Raw genomic sequence first — 12,231 nt, forward strand, 5'->3', positions numbered from 1 at the left:
CGCCGCCCGCGCCGCCCCGGCCCGTGCAGTGGTGGCACAGGATCTCCCCCTGCGGGCCCTTCTTCCACATGGAGGACGACGTGGTCTTGCAGACGCTGCAGGTGGGCTTCAGGCCCAGCGGCATGGTGGCCGGCTCGGGCGGCCCCCGCGGGCGGAGCGACACGGGAATGGCGGTCGCTTGTCCCGGCCGCCCTCAGGCGGGCCCGTCACCCAGACGACAGGAAGAGCGGGGAAGGCGAGGGCCGCGGGACGCGGAGTCGGCCGGCGCTGGGGATCCGGCTGCCACCACTGCCCCCTGCAGGCGGGCGGCAGGTCGCGGCCGCCCGGGGCCCAGGACGGGCCTGGGGGCGCGGGCGGGGCTGGAGGGGAGGGAAAGGGCGGGCGAGGGGCGGGGCCTGTCCTATCAGGGAAGGAACCTGAGAGGGCTTCCGGAAGTGGGCGGGGCCCTCGCCCCTGCCAGACGCACACCCCACTCCCTGACAGGAAGTGTCCCTCCCTCCTGCAGTTCCGCTGACGGTCGCCTAGGGGAGCAGTTCCCAAACTTCTCGGTAGAAGAGTTGAGTTGCCAGGTAGAAGGCAGGACGCTCTGCTAAATATGAATTTCAGATTTAAAAACATCGAATGTATTTTTCTTTAGTGTGAGTATCCCATGTAATAATCATTGACTGAAATTCACGTCCTGTGATTTTTATTTGCTACGTCTAACAACCTGACTGAGGTCGTCTTGATGCTTTTGAAAATTACAGTCTGAAACTCTCCACCCAATAGTTTTGTTTATGTGAGCTATGTCCACGGGAGTTTATATATTACAAGTTAAAATGCAAACATTCTTAACTCTTAAAATATAAAGCACGCATTTAGTAGGGCTTAAGGTGATGGTGCTATAGTGTATGTAGCTGCGACACCACTGAGAAAATGGGAGAGGAAAAGTCAAACAACTGGTTTAGCATTGCTGGTAAATAGTTCTGACCCTAAGGACTTGCTGAAAAGGACCTTGGATCACACTCCAGAACGAATGGCGGGCCTAGGACAAGCTATTACAAGAAGACAAATGGCCTCTATTAACATCACTAGTCAGAACGGATCTTTTCAAAGAGAGGAGTCTCTTCCCAGACTTACATATACCCTTCTTCGTGATCCTTGGATTCCTAAACCTAGCAGCCTTCGCTCAAGCTATTTGTCTTGTCTACCAATCATTCTTTATTCAAAAGGACATACAATAGCTTCTATTTCTTCTCTATTAGGTTCTCCTCCTCCTCTTCCACCTGCTAATATATCTTTTCTACCTACCAAGGTTTGCCTCCTTTTGTGCTTTAGCTCCAAATTATTCCTCCCATTCACTGAAAAGTTTGGACTCTAATTTACTACCTTCCTCTCCACCACAGAATATCATCCTTGGACTGGCCAAAATGCAATCTTCTTCTCAATTCCTTATCCCACTCAACTCCATGTTCTGTCCTGTTATGTTAGCTCCCCATACTCTGGTTGTAGCTTCTACCCTCTGTGATCATCAGAGAGAAATATCTTTTCAACCTTGTTAACTTCTCTGCAACCTAGGAAAATGAAAAACAATACATATGTGTGTATATATAATATGCAGTGTCCAACTCATACATTTGTAGCTTATTACAATGTAGTAACCACACTCAGGTAACTAAACTGAGAAACAGATGTGACTATTGCAAAAGCTATAGACTCCCACCTTCATGTACTTTATCCAGTTATAGTCGATATAATAACTTATAATAGTATCAATTTTGTAAATTCCCCCCATCAGGTAAAGGAAATTTCCTTCTATTCCTCTGCTCATCAAGAATATGGGGGTTGGAGAGTTAGCTCAGTGGAAGAGCACTTACCTGGCAAGGTCCTCAACTCTGAAAAAAAAAAAGCTAAAAAGAATCAAATGGTTCTTTCTCTCTCTCTTTCTCCCTCTCTCTCTCTGAGATGATTATGCTATTTCTGAATGTTAAATGAATATTTCAACACTTGAAATCAGTCAACCTTGGTTGTGATGGATTATCCTTTTTTTATATTGTGGTTTTGTTTACTACTGTTTTGTTTCAGATTTTTACATCTATGTTCAAGAGTGATATAGGCTTGTAATTTTCCTTCCTTGTAATATACTTGTCAGATTTTTGGTATGTCCACCAAGTTAGAACTTAGCAAGAAACTATTAGAGGTTATTAGGTACTGATACAAAAAAAACCCTCAGATATTAAGAAAAAATTTACAAAGTAGTGCATAGGGCAATATGATTATTTTGTGTAAATTTAAAAGTTCTCTGTGTTCCATATATTTATTAGAACTAATCAACTTTGGCAATTGATTTCAACAGGAGTGGCCACAGGGGATTTGATGTTGTTGGTTGTTGTTGTTTGGTCTGTCATGGAGCTTGAACTCAGGTCTGTCCCTAAGTTCTTTTTGCTCAAGGCTAGCACTATACGACTTTGAACCACAGCACCACTTCTGAATATCTGGTGGTTAATTGTAGATAAGAGTCTCATAAACTTTCCTACCTGGGCTGGCTTTAAACCACGATCCTCCAATTTAGTCTCTTGAGTTCCTAGAATTATAGGCATGAACCACTGGTGCACAGCTAAAGGGGAATATTTTAAGAAATCTTGCAGTCTTTTATATTACCTGACATCTTTTTCAGCTATACATGCATTACTTTAATTCTAAAAAGTAAAAATAAAAAGGAGGAGAAAATATCAAATGGAAGACATTTTTCACTTTAAACAACCTCCCCCCTTCCAAGAGACTGAATGAATGGTGGATGATACCTAGTTTAGGAACTGTCAGCTGATTCTCCTCTCTGAGCTCATTTCCTTGCTTGGAAAGCAAAGGTGATATCTCCTAGGTTGAGGCCTGTGAAAATATTATCAGTTATTGTGCATGTCACATAGTTCTCAATTAATGGGCTTTCTCCAAATAGCAGTAACTATAGTATCACAGACTCTACAAATAAGATAACTGAGCAGAGAAGGTGAGTAGAAGGTCAAATACAAAATGAGAGAAATGCGAAGGAGAAAAGAAGACTCCATCAGTGAAAGTATTGACCCAGTGCCCTTCTCCCTCAGCTAATGAATGCTTCAGGAAGACTATAAGCCACAGACCAGCCTTCCTGACATGCCAGGGGAGGAGTCTCATACTGATACAATATCTTAGAGTACATTTGTGCTACTATAGCAAATTACCTGAGACTTGGTGACTTATAAGGAACAGAAATACATATTCCTGATTTCTGGAGACTGGGAAGTCCAGGATGAGTTTTGGTGCATGGTGAAGGCTCACTCCTTCTGGATGACCATGTTGGTGTCCTTCCATGGTGTAAGGTGCATAAGATTGCTAATCCCATTCAGTACCGTTTCACTCTCACAATTCAGTATTATCACACTGGTGATGGGGCTGGGAAGGTGGCTCAGTGGTAGAGCGCTTGCCTTGCATGCATGAGGCCCTGGGTTCTATTCCTGAGCACCACATAAGCAGCAAAAGCCAGAAGTGATGCTGTGGCTCAAATGGTAAAGTGCTAGCCTTAAGTTGAAGAGCTCAAGGACAGTGCCAAGGCCCAGAGATCCGTCTCCATGACCATCCAAACAAAACCAGAAGCAAACAAACAAACAAAATCACTGGTGATTGTTTCGTGCCTATATGTGAGCAACTTGTTCAGGCCATAACACACACAATAAGAGATATTCAGCCTGGAGCCAGATAAAGGATTCAACTGGAGTACGTAGGCATTATTTACTATGCATGGGTTGTCTGAGCATATTGTGATTGTGATTGTGTGTATGTGTGTAAGTGTAAACAATAACAAGTACCTCCACATCTTAAAAATTCACAGTAAGTAAAAAGCATAAGGCAAGATTCCCCCAAGGAATTGTCAATGTCAGCATTTGGTCTTATTTGCATGATTTAAAATATTTCTTAATACTGTCAAGATTAAAAAAGAAACAACTGTATTAAATGTATCACAGGACTGGTTCACCAGTTTTGTTTCTAGGTGAGTATTGGACATTTAGAGGATTTCTTATAAATTTATATTTGGTTTACTCACTTGACAAATGAGAGTATCAAGAGAACATAACTCATAGAGTCAATGTGATTGAATGAGTTAGTACATGTGAGACTGTATCAGTAAATTTATATCAGTAAATGCCTAATCAGTGTCAAATATGAGGTTCATAAAAAGGATAGGGAAGAGAAGGAAGAAAAGACAGGAGAGGAGGAGAAGAAAGAGAAAGTAGAAGAGGAGGAAACAGCAGCAGCAGCAGCAGCAGCAACAGCAGGAGGAGCAGGAGGAGGAGGAGGAGGAAAAAGGAAGAGGAGGAATCATTCCTTTTAACCAGATTATGGTCATGTAATTAAAGTCTGACAGGTAATCATATAAATCATGTAAACTATACTTTGGGGGAAATGTAATTCCTCCATTTTCCTGCTAACATCAACAAACTAAAAAGACTAATGATTGAACAGAGAGAATGAAGGAGACTGATGAACTGTGAGAAGTTGAAGGGAAATCATGGCACCTCTGTCCTGTACTGCACATGTACCTTTCTTTTCCATGTTATAACCTGACAGATGAATTTCTGTGTAGAGTGTGCCCCATGGTGCCCTGCCTTATGCCTTTTAACTTAGTGTTCTCTACCTGAGATGTGCTTCCTCTCGCCCTTCACACCTGACCCTAACTATCTTTGAAAACCTATCTTAGGCCTATGATAGAAATTACGTTGCTGATTTCCTGACTCTTAAGTAGCTGTTCTTTTGGCTGGGGGGGGGGGTAGGGAGGGAGCTTCCCTCCTTCTACCTTAGATATGCACATTATAATATGGAGACAAAAAAGTATATCTTCATCCATTTTTGTGTTTCTTCCACTTTTCCATTCTTTGAATAGAGTGAACAGTGCTAATTAGCAGCTTAATGAAGATAATAAAAAAACAAACACTTTTTCTCAGCAACCACGTTGGACAAGTTTCCATTCCTGTACCCCTCACTGATGAGAAATTCTGGGGAAAGGGGGTTTCATGCTAACTGCTCCCTGTAGTCATCTGACTTCTCCTACTAAGCAGCCTGAAATCAGGTTTCTCCACAGCTTCTCATGGGCCTAGAGGCTACAGGTAGCAATCTCCCTCCAGCCATCAGAAAGACCTGCGCCTACTTTATCATAAATAAATGTTATGTCATTGAGACAATCATGCAGGGTATCTGGAGAATGCTCCCAGTGGGGTTTCTGAGCCTCTTCCTCCTGTAGAGACCAGCAACAGCAGGACCATGCTTCCTCCTGGATGGACAGAGTAAGTTTGCCCTCCTGCCCTCAACATGAATTGGAGATGCAGGTATAATCCCACTGCTAATCCCTACCCCTGAGACCCAGCACAAAGTGCATCAACCAACACACAGCTTGGCACATTGGACTTAACGCAGAGTCCCTCTCCCAGGCGCCAGCGTACCAGGTGCCAGCGTACCCAGCCCACTCCATGCTCCAACTGCCACTCCGTTAACTGTCACTCAGAACTCTGCTTTCCACCCTAGTACTTGCCAATCCTTTGGGTGACTGCTGGCCCAGAAGCCAGGAGATCCTTTTGAAGACCAGGTGAAGGATTCATTTTGTGATTCAGACACCAAACTAATGTAGTTTCCGAAAGGAAAATCAGTTGCCTTTGGTTTTGATTGCTTTGTGTGAGGGCCTTAAAAATCTTACTGGCTTTCCCCTTTCCAATTTGCAGGACACGGGAGAAGAAACCAGATTGGTTATTTGAGCATCTTTTTGCCACAGCTTTAGGTGGAGTTTTCTCAGAGGAGGTCTAGACTTTATCACAAAGAGAAACATTTCATTTTTCTCTACAAAATGTAAACACATTTGCTATTATAAGAAATAAATATTCATTGTAAAAAAAAGATGCAGTATAGAGTGTATTCCACAACTCTGCTGTATCACAAACAACCATCTGCACAATTTGTAGTATATCTCTCCAGTCCCTGGGAGTGTATGTGTAAAAGATGAATGCGATTGAAATATTATTCTCAAATCTTTTTACATTCAAAAGTATATATGACAGTGAACTTTCATATCTGCTTCCATGTGGCACTCTCCTATGTCAAATGAGCCATTTCCCGGCTTCCTGTTAGATGGCTGCAAATTTCGTGTAATTAGGAGTGATGGATGACATACCGAACTTCTCTGTCTGTACCCGTGGGTAGGTTTCTGGGACAAATTGCTGAAATATGTAACGAATGCACAGTTTGAAGCTGGAGGGAGACTGTTGGCTGCTCCTGCCCTGAGGCCACGCTGCCATGTGCTGCCTCAGTGCTGACCTGCCTTCTAGGTACAGTGCCCAGGATTGTTTTGGAAGCCGTGAAAATATTATAATGCTGTGTGAAAAATTAGGAGAAAAATAAGTAAATTAAATATAATTGTGTACATGAGATGGAAGTTCATCTTACTTAAAAGGTTAATTTCATAATCGGATGCAAATTATTTTACAGTATCTATATCTGACCTTATTATAAGTACATGTATATATTCACCATATATTCACTTAACTAGTTAACACCAACTTGGTAAGCACTGAGCCAAAGGAGTTAAACTAGTACCTAAATGTTATGAGGATCATAAGACCACAAGTAACAGTTTTTCTTCTTCTTCTTCAGGAAATGGACTTGGAGGTCAGGGAGCCAACAGACTTTAGTTCTAGAGATAATCTGGCTCAGAAAGAAGAAGGTAAAGACATCCAGATCCGGTCCACTCAGCCCTACATGTCTTCACATGATGACAGGACACAAGACGCCAAAGGGAGACCATATTTACAGGCTACTAAACATGCAAATATGTATGTAGTACAAATTTCAGAAGAGGGAGACTCAAACGAGAACAATAACAATGCCAGCAATCCATTCTCAGATGCATCTGTCCGCAGAGGTGAGAAAAAAGGAATTACCTTTCTAGAAAGGAAGATCAAATGTTGTCTTAAAATAGTTCCAAGGGTGTGGATTGTGGGAAAGATTTAATTTTGTGGTTTGCTTTCTCTACTCTTGCTTCATTATAAAACAAAATATAGGAAGTGGCGCTGTAGCTCAAGTGGTAGAGCGCTCGCCTTGAGTTGAAGAGCTGAGGGACAACGCCCAGGCCCAGAGTTCAAGCCCCATGACCGACAAAAAAAAAAAACAAAATATATGGCTCCTGTAACAGAGTATTCCAAACTTGTCCAGGAAATTCAGAAATTCATAATGAACATATGGTAAATAATTTCTGGATTTTTTAAAAATATGAACTAGTCGCTGATTGTAAATTGTTCATGCCTATATAGAATATATTATTAGCTTAATATAAAAAATTCAGTGTCCTAGGTATTAGTTTTATGTAAGTAAGGAACATATTTAACAGTGAATAATAGAAATCTAAAAATCTATGACTTAAACAAATGAGATTATCTTTTTCTCTCTTAAAACATGATAGTCAAAGTTAGTTTAAGGCTACTGTTACATGGTGCTGGTGTCCATTGGATCACCCTTCCTCATTTTTTTTATGCCTATCCTGGGGCTTGAACTCAGGGCCTAAGTTTTTTGCTCAAGCTGTGCCAGGTGAGCCCCAGCTCCACTTCCAGCTTTTTTTGATGGTTAATTGGAGATAAGAGTCTCACCGACTTTTTTGCCTGGGCTGGCTTTGAACCGGGATCCTGAGACCTCAGCCTCCTGAGTAGCTGATGTTACAGGTGTGAGCCTCCAACTCCTGGTTTAGCTTTCTTAGTGTCTGGACAGTGTGCAGGAGGACTGTGAGGTTGGATCCAGTGCTGCCTCCCCCTGGCCCTCCCCGTCCATCCCGTGACTCATCTAGGGAATTCTAGCCTTCTAGGTAGACAATGGAAAAGGGAAACGCTCAAAGACAAAGGAAGGCCAAGAGAGGCAGCTGCACTGACAACTTGAAAGGGCCTATTCACAAAAAGTGCCCTGAGCTGGTGCTGGTGGCTCACACCAGTAATCCTAGCTACTCAGAAAGCTGAGATCCGAGGATTACAGTTCAAAGCCAGCCCAGGCAGGGAAATCTGTGAGACTCTTATCTTCAAGTATCCACCAGACACTGGAAGTGAGCTGTAGCTCAAAGTGACAGAGTGCTAGCCTTGAACAAAAAAGCTCAGAAACAGTACCCAGGCCCTGAGTTCCAGACCCATGATTGAGAGAAAAAAAAAAAAAAAGGTGCCTTGAGGATCAGCCAAACCTGACCTGGTTTCAGACACTACCCCAGAAACCACATTCAAGAGGTTTTACAATTATATCATTGATGGTATTTCAATCATATAGTCATCTCTGTCTGTGCTTTCTCAGGGGGGCCCAGTGCCAACCCCCTTTAACAAGATCTCAGTCAGAGGGTGGAGAGTGCTACCGAAGCCAGACTGTCCCTGGTGTCATTACTCCAGTGAAGTTATATTCCTAGTTCATACAGGCAGCAGTAAGTAGGTAGAACTGAAAAATATGTAAAGGCTGTCTCACCAATACGAGTGTTATTTATACTTGCTTCTTCTAGAAGGCAGAGCCGGGGTCCTCTCTTGCTATTTATGAACTACATAGCATATAAAAAGATGGATGTGGCACAGAAAAAGGAAAAATTAGCAGTGTGATGGATTAGGAGTTATAGATATGACCACAAGTTTGGTTTTGGTGGTAGTGATGTAGTTTAAACTCAGAGCCTTGTATTTGGTCTATCCTTTGAGCTACATTGCCCAGCTACACATTTTGCTATTCTTTTATTTGGTGGTAATAGAGGCACTTCTGCTTGTGAGGAAGGGTTTGCTACTCAAGCCCATGTCCGCAGCTCTTTTTGCTTGAGTTATTTTTTCGATGGAGTCTCACACTTCTGCATGGGAACAGCCTCTGAGAGAGATCCTGCTGGTGTCTCTCAAGTAGCTGCAGTTCCAAGAGTGCACCATTATTCCTAGTTCTGAGCAACTACTGATTTTAAGGCAGCTGTGTGGATCATTAAATTTATCCCTTCTAAGTTTACAATGCAATGTTTACAAAGTTTAAAAGCTATCACCACAATCAGTTCTGGAACATATTCACAACATGCAGAAAAATCCAGTGGTAATTATTTCTACCCTCTCCCGTACCGCCAGTCACGCATGTGCTTTCTGTCCTAAATGTGTAGATTTCATATAAATGGGAACATGTAACATGTGGTCTTTGGATTTCCTTTCACAAGGCATCTTTCAAGTTTTTCCCCAGGTTGTAATGCATGTAGGACTTCATTTTTGTTTTATGTCCATATAATACTCTAGTGCTTGGATGGACACATTTTGTTACATTGAGTGGTTGACAGAGATTTAGGTTGTTTCCACTTTTTGGTTATTATGAATAAATGTTCAGCCAACATTATATGTGAGCTTTTGTGAAATATGTTTCACTTCTCTTGAGTTGAGCTATATGGTAACAACACATTCCATTTTTTTAAAAAAACAAACAAACTTTTGTGCTTGCTTCAGCAGCACAAATACTAAATTGGAACAATACAGAGAAGATTAGCATGCACAAGGATGACACGCAAATTTGTGAAGTGTTACATTTTTAAAATCAAAATGAACTCCAAGAAATGGAAACAAGAGGTTTTTTTAGTATACTGTTTGTAGTTATTTCTTTTTTTCTTTCTCATTTGGTTTATTCCATGTTGTCACAGTTTTTTATGTCTGTGCCGTTTGTCATGTATATAAGTTTATCTGATTTGGGGAAGGGACGAGGAATAACAGAAATGGTGGGACAAAGGGTGAACCAATGCAACAGGGATACTCACTAGACAGTGTTGGTAATGAACTCTACAACTCAGTGGGGGAGAGGAGTTGGGGAAAGAAAGTGGGAGAAAATGAAGGAGGGGGTAACCCTGTTCTAAAAGAAATGTACTCATTACTACTTACATAGCTGTAACCCCTCTGTACCTCACCTTTACAATAAAATTTAAACAAATTTTTTCCAAAGTGGCTGCACCATATTTTGTTCTAACAGCATGTGAAGGTTTTTGTTTCTTTTCATCCTCATCAACATTTGTTGTTATTTATCCTTTTAGTTGTAGTTGTTCTAATGTATGTGGATTGGTACATTCTCATTCCCCTGAAGACTAATAGTTTCGAGTATCCTTTCACATCGTTTCTTGCCACCCATGTCTTCTCTGAAGGATTACTATTTTCCATCTTAAAAACCAATACCAACAACTAACATTTCATTGTCTCATGACTGTATGGGTTGACTCAACTCAGGCAATCTTCTTCCGCTCATGGCCATTAAGTCTCTTTGACATGGCTGGCAGGTGGTATTGGTCATAGACTTATCTTCTCATGTCCTAGGTATCTCACATTTGTATCAAAAAGATATGTGTCCTGGGCACAGGTGGCTCCTGCCTGTAATCCTAGCTACTCAGGAGGCTGAGATCTGAGGATTGTGGTTCAAAGCCAGCCTGGGCAGGAAAGTCCATGAGACTCTTGTCTCCAATAAACCACCAGAAAACTGGAAGTGGCGCTGTAGCTTAAGTGGTAGAGCGCTCGCCTTGAACTGAAGAGCACAGGGACAGCGCCCAGGCCCAGAGTTCAAGCCCCATGACCAACAACAATAACAACAACAACAAAAAGAAAGAAAGGAAGAAAGGAAGCAGAAAAAAAGAAAAGATATGTATGCTGGTCCCCAGGGTGTCAAACTTCTGCTTGTATTATACATGCAAATGTCTTGTTGTCCACAGCAAGTCATGTGACCACAGGAGGGCATGACTCAAGCTTTGTCCATATTTAATGAGGTTTTTTTTGTATTTAATTGTAATGAGAATTTCTTTATCAGAAAACTAGCCTGGACAGTAATCCTCCAGAGTAACAAGCATGTGTCAGTACATTCATCTTTTTATTGATTAAAGTGGGGTTTCTTGAACTTTTTGCCCAGGCTGGCTTTGACCATGGTCTTCCTGATCTTTGCCTCCTGAGTAGCTAGGATTATAGGCATAAACCACTGAACCCAACTATATCCAACTACTTTAACTTCTGTTCATAGCTTGAATAAAGGATCCATATTCATCCTTTTCTATGTGTATGTTCAGTGGTCCCAGAACCATGTAGTGAAATGCCTAAATCTTTTTTTTCTTTTTCTCTTCATCAAATTGCTTGGCAGAACAATTTGTTGGAATCAATTGACCATAAAATAGGGCTTTAATCTCTAGACTTTGAACTCTGTTCTATGAGTCTACATGTCTGTCCTTTTGAGGCTGGGCCATATTAATATTTATACCTTTTCAGTCTCTGCCACAGTGATTATTTTAATATAGGTACTACAACTTGGACACGTATATTCTGGGATTCTGATTAGAAAGGTAAGTATCATACTTCCTAGGTAGAGACACTGCAGTGTCTGTAAGTTAACTCCTCTAAGTTAACATTTAAAAAAAAATGTTATTCTCGGGTGCTGGTGGCTCATGCTTGTAATCCTAGCTACTCAGGAGGCTGAGATCTGAGGACCATAGTTCAGAGCCAGCCTTGGAAGGAAGAGTCCTTGAGACTCATATCTCCAATTAACCACCTGAAAACCAGAAGTGGTGCTGTGGCTCAAGTGGTAGAGCACTCACCTTGAGCTGAAGTGAGCAGGGACACCACCCAGGCCCAAAGTTCAAGCTCCATGACTGACAAAAAAAAGTTATTATAAAAGTGATATGCAGAAGATTACAGGTACATAAATCAAGTAATAAATACAATTTCTTTTTGAACAAGGTTACCCCTCCCTCACTTTTTATGGGCCCCTACCTTTACTCTCCCAAAGACAGATAAATTTACAAGCAAGACAAAAAGAAAAAAAAACAGCAACAAAGAAAAACCCACTTCTTTCCATTTCTTGGAGTTCATTTCAATCAATATTTTTATATGATCACATAGGCATTTATCTGTGCACATAGGCAGTGTACCTTCTTTTCCTTTGGTCTTACTGTGCTATAACTTAATTTTTTTATTGGTCCTGGGGCTTGCACTCTGGTCCTGGGTGCTGTCCTTGAACTGCTTTTGCTCAAAGAGAGTGCTCTACCATGTGAGCCTCAGTGCCACTGCTGGCTTTTTTGAGTAGTTTATTGGAGATAAGAGTCTCACAAGAGTTTCCTGCCCATGCTGGCTTCAAACCAGGATCCTCAGATCTCAGTCTCTGACTAGCTAGGGTTACAGATATAAGCCATCAGTGCCTGGCTTATAACTTAATTTTAAGCACTTTTCATTTCTTCCTTTT

At 41.6% G+C, this 12,231-nt stretch overlaps 2 protein-coding genes across 2 annotated transcripts in view; one reads left to right on the top strand and one right to left on the bottom strand.

Annotated features, from left to right (window-relative positions):
- The window catches only part of Gatad1 (GATA zinc finger domain containing 1), a 9,945-nt gene extending 9,689 nt beyond the window's left edge, over window positions 1-256 (bottom strand). The window contains exon 1 of the mRNA XM_013026001.1: window positions 4-256. Coding sequence (XP_012881455.1) covers window positions 4-124 — 121 coding nt within the window. The 5' untranslated portion in view covers window positions 125-256. The remainder of the gene's footprint in view (window positions 1-3) is intronic.
- Window positions 168-12,231, top strand: part of LOC105992903 — a 34,554-nt gene continuing 22,490 nt past the window's right edge. The window contains exons 1-2 of the mRNA XM_013026002.1: window positions 168-569; window positions 6,652-6,919. Of these exons, the coding sequence (XP_012881456.1) occupies window positions 168-569; window positions 6,652-6,919 (670 nt within the window). The remainder of the gene's footprint in view (window positions 570-6,651; window positions 6,920-12,231) is intronic.

The sequence above is a fragment of the Dipodomys ordii genome, unplaced genomic scaffold (assembly GCF_000151885.1).
Source record: "Dipodomys ordii isolate 6190 unplaced genomic scaffold, Dord_2.0 Scaffold90, whole genome shotgun sequence".
NCBI classification, from domain to species: domain Eukaryota; kingdom Metazoa; phylum Chordata; class Mammalia; order Rodentia; family Heteromyidae; genus Dipodomys; species Dipodomys ordii.